This window comes from Nothobranchius furzeri, chromosome 17 (assembly GCF_043380555.1).
Source record: "Nothobranchius furzeri strain GRZ-AD chromosome 17, NfurGRZ-RIMD1, whole genome shotgun sequence".
NCBI classification, from domain to species: domain Eukaryota; kingdom Metazoa; phylum Chordata; class Actinopteri; order Cyprinodontiformes; family Nothobranchiidae; genus Nothobranchius; species Nothobranchius furzeri.
In genome coordinates this window covers 46,374,844-46,391,301 of record NC_091757.1, presented here as the reverse complement: position 1 = coordinate 46,391,301, position 16,458 = coordinate 46,374,844, and the positions used below count along the sequence as shown (strand labels likewise).

Sequence of the window (16,458 nt, the reverse complement as noted above, 5' to 3'; positions counted from 1 at the left end):
ATGGCCCAGCCCAAGGAGCTGTCAAACGACACCAGAAACAAAACTGTAGATCTGCAGCAGGCTGGGAAAACTGAATCTGCAACAGGTAAGCAGCTTGGTGTGAAGAAGTCAACTGTGATTTATTAGAGAGTGGAAGACATGCAAGACCACTGATAATTTCCCTCGATCAGGGGCTCCATGCAAGACCTCACCCTGTGGGGTCAAAATGATCACAAGAATGGTGAGGGAAAATCCCATAACTACACAGAAAGACCTAGTGAATGACTAGCAGAGAGCTGGGACCAACGTTACAAAGGCTACCATCAGTAACACAACGCCGCCAGAGACCCAGATCCTGCAGTGCCAGACGTGTCCCCCTGCTTAAGCTGGTACACGTGCAGGCCTGTCTGAAGATTGGTAGAGAGCATTTGGATGATCCAGAGGAGGATTGGGAGAATGTCAGACGAAACCAAAATAAACTTTTTGGTAAAAACTTTACTCATCGTGTTTGGAAGAGAACGAATGACTTGCGTCCCAAGATCAAGCATGGGAGTGGAAACATCATGCTTTGGGGCTGTTTTTCTGCAAAGGGACCAGGATCACTGATCCATGTAAAGGAAAGAATGAAAGGGGCCAAGTATGGTCAGATTTTGAGTGAAAACCTTCCATCAGCAAGTGCAGCGAAGATGAAACATGTCTGGGTCTTTCAGCATGACAATGATCCCAAACAAACCGCCTAGCCAATGAAGGAGTAGCTTCATAAGAAGCATTTCAAAGTCCTGGAGTGGTCTAGCTAGTCTCCAGATCTCACCCACACAGAAAATCTCAGCCCCAAAACATGACTGCTCTAGAGATCTGCATGGGCCAAAATACCTGCAACAGTGTGTGAAAAACATGTTAAAGATATTTGACCTCTGTCATTGCCAACAAATATAACAACTCATTGAGATGGAATTTTGCTTTTGATGAAATTTTAATTTCCCACCATAATTCAAATAAATTATTTAAAAATCAGACAATGTAATCTTCTGGATTAATTTTTTCAAATTTTGTCTCTCATAGTTGATGACACTTACAGGTCTTTCTGATCTTTTTATTTGGGAGAACGAGCACAGTTGGAGGCTGAAATACTTTTTGCCCCTCTGTATAGGATGAATTACAGAGTCAGAGATTAATCATTCTAATAAACTGCAAAGAATGACAGCATCAGCATCATGTCAGCTGATCAAAGCCGTGTCATGTTTCATATACACTACAAGTGACCACTTGCTTTGGTTTCTTGTAGGACATGCTGCTAAAACGTGCAGCTGACATCGCTGAGGCCCTCTACAGCGTTCCTCGTCCTCACAGTCAGCTCCAGGCTCTGCCGAGCTCACCGGCACACGGCAGCGTCATGGGCCTGGGCTCCTACCCTTCACAGCTGGGCGTTAGCATCGGAGATCCAGGTCAGAGCAGCCAAGGTGAGATTAGTGAGTCACACAGGTCTCTGTTACTGATTTATCCCAGGCTCAGAGCGAACACAATGTTTTATTTTCTCCTTCAGGTTACATTCGTAACTCCAGCAGTTTGTCTCCAAGAGGTTACCCATCAGCTTCCACTCCCCAGCAGTCGAGTTACGGCGGTGCTGGGGGGATGACTGGAGGCTACGGGACAGTTCCCATGACTAGCCTTGGAGTTCCTGGATCTCCTGGCTTCAGCAGTGCCTCCCCCACCAGCTCACCCTACAGTAAGCTCCTACTTGTTCCAAAAGTGAACATTTGTCTGATTTTTGAGCCTGATGCTGACTGTCGCTCTCCTTTCCCACAGTCATGCCCTCCAGCCCCACCATACCTGGAAGCTCCAGCTCCTCTTCATCCCTCTTACCCTTCTCCTCTTTCCCCTCTGCTGCTAAACAGAAGAGTGCTTTTGCTCCCGTCCTCAGGCCCCAGGGCTCTCCTTCCCCTGCGTGCCCCGCCTCAGGGGGAAACAGCTTCAGAGGTAGCCATCCGACTCACTATCTGACCCCGCTGTCTGAACTCACAAATGCAGTCTAACCCCTGTACTAACAAACTCCAAACTGAACAAAACAAAGAAAGACTTGCTGGATGTACAATGATGACAGACCTGACTGACTAGAATCATAGATCTTTGTATATGTTTTTCTCTCCAGCGATGACGGGCCTGGTTGTTCCCCAGATGTAGTAAAGCACCCGTCCCAGTCTACCCCAGATCTTCACTTAGCCCCCTTTTTATGGCACTGACGGGACAGGGAGGATGAAAAACTGATCACTAGTGACCGCGTGTAACTTTACTCTCTGATCCGACACATCTCCCCCAGTTCCCTTTTCACATCCAGCTGGATGAAAGAGGCGGGATATTAAAATCTGTCCAAAGACCAGCCATCTACTCCAGATGCAGAGGAAAACACACTCCAGCCACATCCAGACAGACTCCTCCCACAACAACAGCAGCAGACTGGTTCCTGTGCTGCGGCTTGTGTGTTTCTAACAAAGTTTCTGGCAGGAAACAAAGAAAAGCTCTTTAAAATTTCACCTCAAGCTTCAAAAGGATCTGAGCTGACCTCTGGCCTGGTAGCACATGCAGTATTCAGCTCTTGCAGCACCTGCACAAAGCTTTCGTTGGACACTTACTGGATGCGCTGCTGGAGCACAAATGACGGACAGCTCTCACCGCAGCTCTCAAAAGCAGGGTGCTACTTTTTCCCGTGTATGGACACCATAAATGGCATGTGTGTACACTGTCTGTGTGCTAGCGAGAGATTTTTTTTAGTAGACTATTTGAAGACAACTTACATTCCAGAAAAATAGAACCTTTATTTTTTTGTTCGTTTTTGTCTTTATGGTTTTTTCAAGGAAGAAAACTTTGTCTCATGGGTTATTTCTAAAGCAATTCATATATTGATTTATTTAAGAACAAGCAATTTAACTTATTATTGTTAGCTTAGGGAAAATATAAACGTGTTTTATAAAGTGGTCCTCTTTTCAACTGTTAATGAAATTAAATTATCTCAGCAATTGCCAATTAGTTTGATAAATGATACCTAGTAATTGATTTTTTTCCTATCCCAGCGAAAAAAAAGCTTTTTTTAAAAGTCAAACATTCCAGTTTCACAAAATATGAATGTTATGCCCACAGTTATTGTCCTTGTATACCAGAAATATTAGTTAGCATTTCTTTTTTTAATTTTCACATAAAATGCATGCTTTTTTTTACACTAATGCTGTTATACTTTTGCAGCTCACACAACTATTCACAGAATTTGGTCATTTTTAATGTGTCGATCCAGTACAAGATAGTCACTATGCAGTAGCGTGAATCAAAAGCACAACAGCTTCAGCAGAAACATTCATTATTATTATTATTATTATTATTATTATTATTATTATTATTATCCAGGTATCACAGCAAAAGCAGCATTCTCAGGACGTGCACGCAAAAACACAAAGAGTAGATGTCATTCGGAAATTTGCTTTTAGACTTTGTTATCTTATTTATTTTAAAAAAATCATTAGCAATTTACTATTATGTTTTTTGAAGCAATGTTTCTTTGAATTAATACAAAATTTGGTGCAAATGTGATTTGTAAATTTGAAGGTGTAATTATATTTTGTGCTCCAAATAAAACCAATAAGAAAAAGAAAATAAAGTGGTGCTGAATGTTTCTTAGAGGGCATTTGTGGGGATTGTTGTCCGAAACACTGATGCTTTTATCTTTCAGGGCTGCGCAGGATCTATTTTTGACTGTGCCCATCACCTGTGTGCTCGTGCAGCTTGTTACACTGTTTTGTATACATAGCTGATGAGCCGCAGCATCTTAATTGTGATGCGAGCGTTAAAGACTGAGTGGAGCATGTCAAGATAAACAACACCCCCCTCCCATCTTTCTCCTCTCCAATAAGCCTACTTCTCTCTGAGGACCAAGCCTCTGGGGGCCCAAGCGAGAACCACATGAGTCTCCCTCCAACGCAGCCTCTTCCTCTCTCTCGAAAAACAGACACACACACACACACACACACACACACACACACACACACACACACACACACACAGAAGCTTGAGCCTTACCTTATTTTCCACTCTTTGTTTGCCACAGCTTCATCCCTTCTTTTCTTTCTCTCTTTTTTTGCTCCCTTAAACTGGTCCTTCTCTGTTAATGTAATTAGCAGCGCTAAAGAAGGGCAGTTAATTAGCCACTCTATTTTGATCGGGTAATTAATGTTATGCCAGGAAACAGCAACTGTTTCATTAACATAGCCCTGAAAGCAGAGAGGGGGTAGGGTAACATGTTTTGTGATTGTACGAAACAGAAAAGAGCTAACTGTACTTTAGCAGCAACACTGAAAGGCACGTGGACTTCAAACCTCCAACGCTGCTGCTGTTTTGACCACTACAAGACTCTTCATCCTTGTATCTCCTTCTTTCCTTTGATGTGTTGTTAATTTGACAAGTTAAAGTCATCTTTGTTGCCAACACCTCCGTGTTCATCTCACTGAGTGCTCCTTCTGCCCAATGGTACCAGAGCCATATGCTCATGACTGTTATGTTGCAGAGGTGCTGTTTACCATTTCCTGATCACAGTTTGGATAAAGACAGCAAGAGGCACCACCTGCCACCAAGTCATCTCACATCAGAGCATCAAGGCGCTGGGTACATGAGAGCGCAATCATGTCATCCTCGATAAAATATGATACGTTTCCTGTTTAGGTTTTTGTGTTTCTCACAAAAGAAGGAGCACAAAATGCACCCATTCCCTTCTAATCTCTCAAGGGATATGTTTGTGTTTATATACCCAATTAGCCCTCTGGCCACAGCATGGTCATGCATTAGGTTGACATTAGCCCCGGGTGTGTGTGACGTCTGTGTGCATGTGTGCAAAATACACTGGACCCCTTTCTCATTTGGGGCATAATCAGGGGTGTGCGTGCCTTATTAGGCAGGCTCAGGCAGTGCTTGACGGGGGTGGCCCACTGTTTTGTCAAATAGATTGGTAGATTGGCTTCCACACACCCAGCCAGTGTCCTTTGCCTTTGGCCCATCAGTGAAAACCGGCGTTGTTGCCCATTAGACCGACGGACCCCGATTCTTTTCTCCCAAAATGAATTCCCCACCCCTTCCCTGCCATTCCCTTGGGTGTCACTAGAGTGGGGTGGCAGATGGGAGAGACACAGAGCTGCCCCATGAGACCACCCCCCAACCATTCTCTCTCACACACACACACACACACACACACACACACACACACACACACACACACACACACACACACACACACACACACACACACACACACACACACGCACGCACACACACAGATTTGCAGGGTGCATTCACAAAAAAGGTGCACACATGCGTGCACAATGCAAAGTTTATGCACACACACACACACACACACACACACACACACACACGCACACGCACACGCGCACGCGCGCACGCGCACGCACACGCACACGCACACGCACACACACACACACACACACACACACACACACACACACACACACACACACACACACACAGCAGCAGCAGCAGCAACACATAGATCCCCAGCCCCCAGAGGCAAACCTCATCTGTCAGCCTGCTGCTTTTGTCCAGTCCACATGAGTGTGTTCTGTGGACGCGGAGTGACGTCTCTGTACAAAGCCTCTCAGTCTGTGCCTCTGTACTTGGTTTTATATGAAAGTGGGAGAGACAGACCTAAACACAAACAGTTTAACAGAGGAATAGGTAGATAAAAGCAGGGGGAAACACATCTAACGGTGCTTACTGATGTGCTTTTTTTGTGTTTGTCACTCTTTGATTCTCTATCAAACATTTAGAAGTATTCAGACCCTTGAGTTCTTCCACCTAAACGTCCGAGTCGAACTGACTTCCTGTAATTTGCTAACATGACTAAATCAGGCTGCAGATACACAGAACTGATCTGTTCGTTCGCAGGGACGCCTTTAATAACTGCGTCTTTCTCCTCCTCCAAGTAGTACAATGTTGACAATTAGCCAGATTAGAAGAGTGGAGATGTAATTTGGCCCAAACGTAAGTATTGGCTGTTTGTGCGCGCGGCTGTGTGAGGTGAGAAGGCCTTGCGCTGGTGATTAATTACAGCCAGGCCGCGTGACAAAGGCTGGAACTCTCCCAGTGCTGTCTGCAGCCTGCATGAAGGCAAATCCAGCCTGGCTAATTGACCCAGCTTCTGTAAGGCCATCCATCAACCGTGGCCCGAGTGGCCCCGTAAGAAACACATTATTCAGAGGTAAGTTAGTTAACCAACTAACCATCCAACATTTATTACTGGTATTAGCTCAACTCCTACTCGACCCAACGCAACCCCTCCATATGAAACATGAATGTGAGTTCTGACACAGATGATCACTTCAGGAAAGTTTCACCTTGTTTTACTTCTAGTTTGCATTAATTTGGTTTTGGCATCTTTTAAAGAGTTTAAATCAAGTTTCAGCACACTGTTTTAAGCATGAAACTTTACATGCTGAGGTTCTTTATTTAATACTTAATGTTTATCTTATTTATGCAGGAAAGAGTACATATATAACAACTAGTTGATTTTTATCTTGAGAGATGCTATATGAAAGATCGTTTTCTTTCTTTTCTTTCTTTCTTAATCGTACATACAGAACAATCAGTAACAGTCTGGGTAAATATACCTGCTGGTGTTCTTTTACAGCACAAACTCTAAAAGTTGTTGAACACTCGTCAATACATTTTCAGTGGTCTCTAGCAAGAATAAATGCCTTGTATGTCATACTCGGGGGTAAAAAATAGCCCATCAGTGCCTGCATTAGCATGGAGGAGTTAGCTGGAGGAGAAAGTGGACAAAAATTACAAGATTTGGACTCTTATTTCCTGATATGGACATCTCGCCTCTGATTGGTTAATAGCAACACGACTCTACCACTGACTCCGTTTGCTTCGCAAAATTGATGTTTTATCTCCACAAATGACACAAGAGGAGCTTCTGTTGTGTGGTTGAGTTGCTAACGCTAATGGTTAGCTTCTACTAACCCTAGGCATCATGAATGTTAAGTGACAGTGTGACGTAGATCTATCAGGCCTTTCTAATCCTTGAGTTTCACCATCTAATTTCTATCAGAAGGTAATGCAGGAGATAGGTGTAGGAGACTATTTTCATGTTCGTCCTGCATAAAAAAAATCGAGGTGACTGATTATCATCAAAAATAATCATACTTTTTTTTTCCAGTGTTCCACACCTTAAAAAAATGGTCAGGTGATTCATGTCACAACTGATTTTACGAAATAAAATCCCAACATTGATGGCGGGGTCTAGATATTTGACAGGACATAGCTGTTTTTGCTGCTACTCTCTCGCAGAAGTTTGTTTCAGCCTTTGCTAGATTAATCATAAAGAAAATTTTCTTTCCTTACTTATTATTTCTTTAAAGTGACGATATGTATTTTCCTGATGATAATGGGCAGTGCATACCTTAATAAAGCTGCATTTTTGTGTTTGAGTAAGACCTTACCAACGGATGGCCATTAGGGTCAAAAATCCCTGGGAGTGGAACTTTCAGCAAAATGACATGCGGACTTCTCTTCGTCAATGGAAACGAGTGAAGAGGTAAATGTGTAAAACAACAACGTTTATGAATGGTGGAGGTTTTGTAACTCTTTGTTATAGTAAATGCATTTTGTCCTCACAAGCTCCCGTAGAAGGAAACATGGCGTCTAATGTGGCCTCGCCCCAGACTTAGACCTGCTCCCGTGTATTTTAGGCCTGATTTTTATGGTTATATGTTACAAATCTTTTCAACAACTGGGCATCATTTAATTCATTCAACAACATTTCGATGGATGCTTCTAGAGAATAAAGAAGTTAACTTTTAAGCAATGTTCTAAAATGGTATCAATCCGAAGCTGTCCAAACATTCATAAAATCTTTCAACGTTTTATTTTTGGGCTGCTTTTTGTTTCATTCTTAGTTTGTTTATTCCTTCCTCTACATCTCAGCACAGAATCTTACCAAGTTCAGGTACAAGAACTGGGGCAGAACATTTGTGTAAAAGCCACCAAATCCAAAGAAATACTCATAAAGACCTTCTCAAAACCTGTTATTAGTAATAGGATCATGAAGAAGCAACAAAGCTACTAAATGACGGTCAGTTTAACTCCTGTTAGATTTTACTAGCAGAAGGATGTTTTCCAAGTAAGAGGAGAGATGGTTTCTCATCTTCAGATCATGTTCTCTCATGTTGTAACCGTCTCCATGCTGCAGAAACCTAACAGTTAACAGTTTGTTGAGTCGTAGCAGTTCCTTCCCTTCATGAACCGAGCAGGTGAAGCGAGTTATTTAACCAGATTATCTCACATTAATGGCAGTCTTTCTTTTTAGGGTTTTAACGTTTTCATCATAATTCTTAGCACAATTTTCATAATGTTTATATTTAAAGATGGGAGCCAAAATATTTATGGGACAGCCCAATACTGCCACCTACCTGTAAAAAATCAATATGTGATTAAATGATTTTTATTTTATCAGCACAAAATATTAAAATATTTCTAGCTCCAGTTTTATTTTCCAGAATGTGTTTTTTCTTTTGTGCACTTTCCTTTTTATTTGTATGTTTAGTTTTTGTTGGGTGACGGGGGTGGTTGTTAGGTACCAGCTCTCGTGACACTTAACAACAAACCCACACAACCTTTTTCTGTTTCTTGCTTTATACCAGCAGACATAAATATGCAGAGGGATATCTAATCAAATAAATCCATTCATTAAGGGAGCTGCTGGTATTTCTGCTTTTGCATTAATTACATAGTCATTACCATATCAATTAGAGAAATCAGAGATCATGTAATTAAGGTTTAACCAAAAGCACCTGCTGCCTCAGAGCTGTGATTTGTGTGCGTGTGTGTGTGCGTGTGTGTGTGTGTGTGTGTGCGCGCGCGCCTCAGTCCTAATCTAATTTCTGGCCTTTGACAGCACTCCCCCTCATCAATCCTGAGCTGTCGGAATTCAGCTTCTGTGTTTTTGTTTTGTTTTGTTTTTGTTTATAGGGGTGGGTGGTGGCAACGGGGGCAATGTTTGGAGGGGGCGTCGCGTGAAACGTTGTCATGGCAATCAAATTGATTGGCAGGGATGCCTGATTAGAAAGGAAGAATGGGAGACAGGTGGGAGGAGGCGGGGATTACATCTAAAGGAACAGATTGGGTCTAAGTGAGGAGTCGCTGGGTGTCACGAAGCGAGTCGCTGTCTCCCTTTGAATCGGTCGCACCTTGTAAAAGATAACCAGTAATTACATTACCGTCTCAGCAAGACTGGTTAATGCTTTCTGAGGTTTCTAGGTGCAAAACAAAATCACCGTGCGGTTTATTTGGGCTTCAGTGAAAGAGAAGTGGAATAAAATACATTTCTAGTCTTTACTACAGTAACAGACGGATAAAGTGTTTGCAGTGTTGGTGAAACACCATCTGAGGAAAAGATGGATGAAGCTGAGGAGGTTGTTCGTTGGGAATTCCTGCGAGCTAAACACTTGTGCAGAGATATGGAGGGTCAAGAGGAGATGAGGACTGACAGGAGGGAGAAGTGAGAGGACTCTTGGGGATGAGTGTCCAATGCTGGAGAGGGGGAGACACCACCCATCTCCAGTCTCCTCCTCCTCTGCACTTCCTGTTCTATTTTCCTTCTCTTAAATTTGCTGAACTCCATATTTCCTCTGCTCCTGTGTGTGCTCTTGGAAAAATCTAAATGTCTCAAGGTTGGACTGATCAAACTGATGTTTTATTTCTTTTCTGAAAACATACTTGTCACATTCAGTTAATATTTAAAATCAAATAAAATGTCAAATATTACCTAGCAAAGGTTTTTTGCCTTTGGGTTTGGTCACTGTGGTAAAACATGCCGTCTTGTATCATTTCCTATGTATTTGGCACCCACTGATTGATTTTAGCATGATGACACTGTATATGCATAGAAGGGTTGATTCAGTTATGTACATTTTAATTTATAATTTTATTTCTAGGTAACCACAGGACACATAACCAAACAATCGTGCACCCAAAAATCCACAAAGCCTGTTCCAACACACCTGGTTTTAATCAGCAGATGATTAACAGGATTCTGCAGAGCTTGGTGACCTGCTGAACAGGTGATTAAACCACTGCGTCAGGTGTGTTGTAGCAGGGAAACAACTAAAGCTCGAGGACCAGGGTTGCCTACTTCTGGGCTGGAAAGGCAAGCGCAGGTCATTAGAACTAAGGTCTGCAGAACCACACCTCTGGATCACAACGAGTTAAACTTTTAATCAGATGGACTTCAGCAGCAGAAGACCACACCATCTAGGACACAGAGGCAGAAATTTACACAGGATCACCAGAACTGGATCATGAGAGACTGGAAAAACCTTTCCCGGTCAGCTGTAGCATCCAAATGGCCGGGTCAGAATTTGACGTCACTGATTGAGTCTGTTTCTAGTGATTTAATGGTGTGGGAGAGATGTTCTTGTCCAACTTTGGACCTCTTACCTGAGCCTGTTTAAACCCCACAGCCTATCTGGACATTGATGCTGACCATATCCACTTGTGGACCCATCTCCTGATGGCTACTTCTATCAGTATCATGTACCACGTCACAAAGCTCAGATCATCTCCAGCTGGCTTCTAGAACGTTACAATGAGTTCACTGGACTTCAGTGACCTCCACAGTCACCAGATGTCAGTCCAGTCCAGAACCTTTGGGATGTGTTGGAATGGGAGATTCTCATCATACAAGTAACTGTTTGATGCTGTCATGTCAATATGGACCACGACCTCTGAGAAATGTTCATCACCTTAGAGTCAGTGACATGAAGGTGAAAGAGTTCAGTACAAGAAAGATGTCCCTAAAAAGGTGGCTGGTGAGTAAAATAATGCTTTCATCTGAAGACATTCGTATCAAAGCTACTGACAGCTGAATGGTTCCTGAACACATTTAGGAATAAAGTGGCAGCATCAGCATTTATATGGCTTCCAGTCACTTTTCATTCATTGTCATTTATGTTTCTTGTGGTTCAGGCAAAATAAGTAACTGCTAGGAGAATTTTTAAACAAACACATTTCTTCTTGATCATATTTCATATTCTAACATTTTAGTTTAAATAAAAACCAAGCACTGAAACAGGACATGTCTACAGGATACTTTACATTAATAGTCTGTAGTTTCAGCTAATGCTGTATAGCAGAGTTAAGTTAAAGCAGTAAGCTTGCATGTTCTCTCATTTCATGCATGGGTTTTCTTCATATTCTTACAGTCAAAGACATGCATGTTCAGGTCAGTTGGCAACCCTAAGTTGGCAGTGGGCAATCAGGCGGGGTACACCCTGGACAGAGAGCCAGTCCATCACAGGGCAACACAGAGACACACAGGACAAACAATCATGCACACACACATTCACACCTAAGGACAATTTGGACAGACCAATCAACCTAACAGTCATGTTTTTGGACTGTGGGAGGAAGCCGGAGTACCCGGAGAGAACCCACGCATGCACAGGGAGAACATGCAAACTCCATGCAGAAAGATCCCAGGCTGGGAAGCGAATCCAGGACCTTCTTTCTGCAAGGCAACAGCTCTAACCATTGTGTCACTGCGCAGCCTGCAGAAAACTCTTGTTGAGAACTCTGTCACCACTAGAGGGCAGACGTGCATAAACGTCCATCTGTTTAGTGCTGTTGAGGTCTGTCTGTACACACTGTCCTGTAACCAGCCCCATGCCTTAGTGTTCACTGAACATAAGGCATTTGGAGCTGTTAATCTTTTGTTAGATGCTGATAATGTAAGATGCTAATAAATGGTCATTGTAGATAGATTTAACACTTCTGTGATGTAATAATAATCCTGCACACTCACTTATCATTGAATTGTTGGGGTTTCATCTGAATTATTTTCAAATACAGAATTTCATTCTGAGCTACATTGTTTTTACATCAGTCTAAATATTTCCTGTGTAAAAAGATAGTTTCATTCTAGAACTGTTACAGTCAACAGCAAAGCCCGGATTACACCTGTGTTTTTCTGTGAAAGAACCACAGCATGTTAAACTGTCAGCATAAAGGATAGCATCATCTTTCTCAGCTGGGTTGGTGGTGACTTTCATTACTGTGGACTTTCTTCCATTCAAATGAGTCGGTGAGGCTGCAGCAGCACAAATTTGCAGCAAATTTCCATTTATTTTTGGCCAGCACACGTCTCTCAAGTACATAACAGGGTGACTCAGATCAGTCCTTTGGATGAAGTGGCAGGATTCCTGAGCCGCGGTGCAGTGTGAACATGAAGCCTGCCCTGCTTTGTCACCTGCCTCATGGCTTTCACAATCAGTGCAATCTCTGCTGGTGCAGAGAGAGAGAGAGAGAGAGAGAGAGAGAGAGAGAGAGAGAGAGAGAGAGAGAGAGAGAGAGAGAGAGAGAGAGAGAGAGAGAGAGAGAGAGAGAGAGAGAGAGAGAGAGAGAGAGAGAGAGAGAGAGAGAGAGAGAGAGAGAGAGAGAGAGAGAGAGAGAGAGAGAGAGAGAGAGAGAGAGAGAGAGAGAGAGAGAGAGAGAGAGAGAGAGAGAGAGAGAGAGAGAGAGAGAGAGAGAGAGAGAGAGAGAGAGAGAGAGAGAGAGAGAGAGAGAGATGTAACTTCTCTAAGATCATTAGAATCATGTTGTTCCCTATCTCATGGTGAGGTTATTAAAGAGGATTTAAGAGAATTATGTTTTAAATGTAATTTTTAACACATGATCGGTCACTCTTAGATTTACGTGTGAGCTGTATGTGAAAATGGTCTTCTACCTCTATTTCCTGCATTAGCCACAGATAACCAGGGGAGGGACACTTGCTTTTTCAGCATTAGAAATTGGAGATGTGGTGTGAGTGTGTGAAGGTGGTGAAGTGTGTGTGTCTCATACTTTGAGTGGGAGATTTGGCAGTGCTGTCGCACTGAACATTAGCGTTCATGGACTCACCCATGTTGGCTCGCGACGGGGAAGGCTGTTGATGATCCAGAAGAGAGCAGAGAACATCTCAGCTAATAGAAGCTAACGGTTAACATTAGCAACGACACCACACAGCAGAACTCCTCCAGGCTTGTGTTATTTGTAAAGATTTTAAAAAATCTACGATGCAGAGAAAGCAGTCAGAGGTGGAGTTGCGCTGCTGTTAGCCAATCAGAGGTGAGATGACCAAATATCAGGAAATGCTGCCACCTGAAGATCAACTCTGATCCGGCTTACTTCTATTGGGGGCAGCAGTAGCTCAGGCGGTAGAGCAGGTTGCCTCGTGATCGGAGGGTCATGGGTTCAAATCCAGCTCGTGTCTTTCAGCTTGTGTCCTCGGGCAAGACACTTCACCCAACTTGCCTGTGTTGGTGGTAGTCAGTGACCGACTGCGCCAAATGGCAGCCTTGCCTCTATCAGACCACTCCAGGGCGGCTGTGGCCACCAAGTAGCTTACCATCACTGGCAGTGTGTGAATGTGAGAGAGCATGGAAGCGTCTTTGAGTGTCCTAAAATGCATTATATAAGTTCAATTTATAATAATAATTATTATTATTATTAGTAGTAGCATTAGGGCTGCGCAGTGGTGCAGTGGTTAGAGCTGTTGCCTTGCAGAAAGAAGGTCCTGGATTCGCTTCCCGGCCTGGGATCTTTTTGCATGGAGCTTGCATGTTCTCCCTGTGCATGCGTGGGTTCTCTCCGGGTACTCCGGCTTCCGCCCACAGTCCAAAAACTGTTAGGTTGATTGGTCTGTCCAAATTGTCCTTAGGTGTGTGTGTGTGCATGATTGTTTGTCCTGTGTGTCTCTGAGTTGCCCTGCGATGGCCTGGCTCTCTGTCCAGGGTGTACCCCGCCTGATTGCCCGTTGACCGCTGGAGATAGGCACCAGCCCCCCACGACCCTATGGACAAGCGGGTTCAGACAATGGATGGATGCATTATTATTATTATTATTATTATTATTATTATTATTATTATTATTATTATTATTATTATTCTTTCTGAAATAGGATTGACTTACAAGGCATTCATAGATACCACTGCAAATGTGCTAAAAAATGAATGAATTTGGTCTTTAAAATATAAGTCCATGCATTTAGCAGAAACTATAAATTTGTTTGAATTTAATGACTAAATGATTGTCATGATGGCTAAATCAATTATCAGCTGAGTGAGTGCCCAGCCTGATCTTTGTTTATACCCCGCCAGACTGTTGGCTGCAGCTGTTAATGCTCTCATCACCACCCTGCATGCCTCATGTGTGATCTAAAACTTAATGCTGCACAAAATTAACTCATAAATGTTGTGTAGCTGTTTCTAAAGTCCCTATGGTCTGAAAGTAGTTTGATTACCTTGTTTTCCTTTTGACGTTCCTTCACAACCGTTCGTTTCTTTTAACTCACCTTGTACTGTATACTGTATGGCATTAAGTCCCTCGGTGTGAACCGTAGTCCTGTTGTTTTCCGTGTTTTGTCAGATTGTAGTTGTTGTCAGCATAAAAGTTGAATATATTAGCACAGTTTTAGTTGCTGCTTGTGTTCAGAAGGAATTGTGTCATCCCGTAGGACTGAACGTGTCTTATCACAGCAGCATGTGGTGCTGCTCAGAGTTGGCTGCGTGCTGCAGTGCAGCTTTAAACTCTGCTCTGCGTGTGTGTGTGTGTGTTTGTGCACGTGTGTGTGCACACGCATTTCCTCACGATATTGTCATCCACAGGGGGAGTGATGATCCACGGAATAATCAGTTTCATGGATTGCTCTGGGCTGTACCTGCACTTGTTGTTTCCACTTCAACTTTAGCTTTTTAGGATTTCATAGAAGATTTTGTTGAATATTGATAACTGTCGAGTTGATTGTTTGGTCTAAAACCTGTAAGGAACAGTGTTCCTGATATCCCCCTAAGTCTTTGAGGTATTTTGGCCCCTTCTGGTTGCAGTACCGACATTCAATCAACAGAGGGTGCAGCTTTGCTTCTGTTTTTGTTGCTTAAAACCCTTTTTCATCTATATTTCATTTGACAACCAGCCGTAATCAGTTTCTCGCTGGAAAAGGGGAGGCACCAAGATCTTTGTCCAATGCTGATTCAATCTGGTTGCTAAAATACTGCTAAGGCTTTCATACATGTGCTGATTTTATTTTGGCTGATAGTGACTAACGCTGCAGCTAAAATATCTGTGCTGTTGATGGTGCAGAGGATGGCTCCGGCTCATAGAGTACTGTATCAAACTGTAGGCTGTGGACTTCTGCCAACAAACACTCTGGAGGCGCTCTCTGTTACAAATGTAGAGGTGGATTCAACATGACCAGCATTGCAAAGAGCAGTAGCACAGCTAGCTGTGTTTATGTATTATATACTGCAGCTGATGATGTGCTGATATGACTGATGCAAAGAGGTCGTAGCCTTCCTGCCAGTGTAAATAACCGAGACAAACAACCTTTAGATTTCTAATCACTTGTGCGTCAATATGAGCATTTTTGTATTTCTTGTTATATTTTTGACTTGCTTTTAAAACTTTCTAGAGCACGCCGTTTTATTTTGGTCAGTGGGAGAAAAGACAATTCCTTTGTTTTTTGCATCATCATCATCATCATCATCATCATCATCATCATCATCATCATCTAGCACTTTTTACAATCCCAGGAATATCCGACGTACTTCTCACATGTAACGTTTACAAAAATACAACAGCAGGTAAAATAGTCTTAATAAATAACCACTAAAAACAATAAAACACTATTAGCAACACATTTTTTTGTGTTTTTTGCGTAAAAGCTATCAAATCAAAATGTGTCTTAGCCCTTTACCTGTCTGGTTAACCAATCATTAGAACATATCTTAAGTCCCTGCATTTCACTGAAGGATTAAACAAACCAAAAAAAAAAAAAAAAAAAAACATATCAAGAAAATTCTATAAAATATGAAGATGTTTGAAGAAAATGTATAACATTCTTACATTGAATCATAATTACCTTAATAATAATACAGTTGTTATTTTATTACAAATATTAATTTACAAAAGCCCCTACTGCCCCAAATCAAAAATGCAAAAGGGTAAATTTTTCATAGTTTTTTTCATAATGAGGCAGTTTTTAAAAATCCCAAATGAGGGAGCTTCCATGATGTTCAGCGGCAGAGCATTCCACAGCCTCGGAATCACGATCGAAAAAGCAATTTCTTTCTTGCCTTAGGAACGACCAACAGGACATGATCAACAGAAGTGTGTGAGGAGGCTCATTCAGACACAAGAAATCTGACAGAATCCTTCAGGTAATGCTTCAAAAACAAAGTTTAAAACTGATCCTTAAATGAACTGGGAGCCAAGACTGATGTGATGTGCTCTGCTTGATTCCTTTTGATCTTTGCCTTTTTATTTTTTTTAAATCAATTCTCCTCTCGGTGACATTACATCACTAGATCAATGGGATTCAATTCCGGGCCTGGAGGGCTGGTAGGTTTTAGTGGTTTCTCTGCTCCAACACACTTGATTCAGTGGTTGAATCAC

The 16,458-nt window shown here is 42.4% G+C and overlaps 1 protein-coding gene across 4 annotated transcripts in view; it reads left to right on the top strand.

Moving 5' to 3' along the window:
* ebf2 (EBF transcription factor 2) overlaps positions 1–2,373 on the top strand; it is a 35,281-nt gene extending 32,908 nt beyond the window's left edge. For 2 of the 4 annotated variants that reach the window (XM_015973054.3, XM_015973053.3), the window contains exons 13-16: positions 1,265–1,439; positions 1,523–1,705; positions 1,786–1,956; positions 2,129–2,373. In XM_015973054.3, coding sequence (XP_015828540.1) covers positions 1,265–1,439; positions 1,523–1,705; positions 1,786–1,956; positions 2,129–2,160 — 561 coding nt within the window. In that variant the 3' untranslated portion in view covers positions 2,161–2,373. Of the gene's footprint in view, positions 1–1,264; positions 1,440–1,522; positions 1,706–1,785 lie in introns of all 4 variants that reach the window. The other 2 variants (XM_015973052.3, XM_015973051.3) reach the window with 1 other exon arrangement.
* The last annotated feature ends 14,085 nt before the right edge of the window (positions 2,374–16,458 follow it).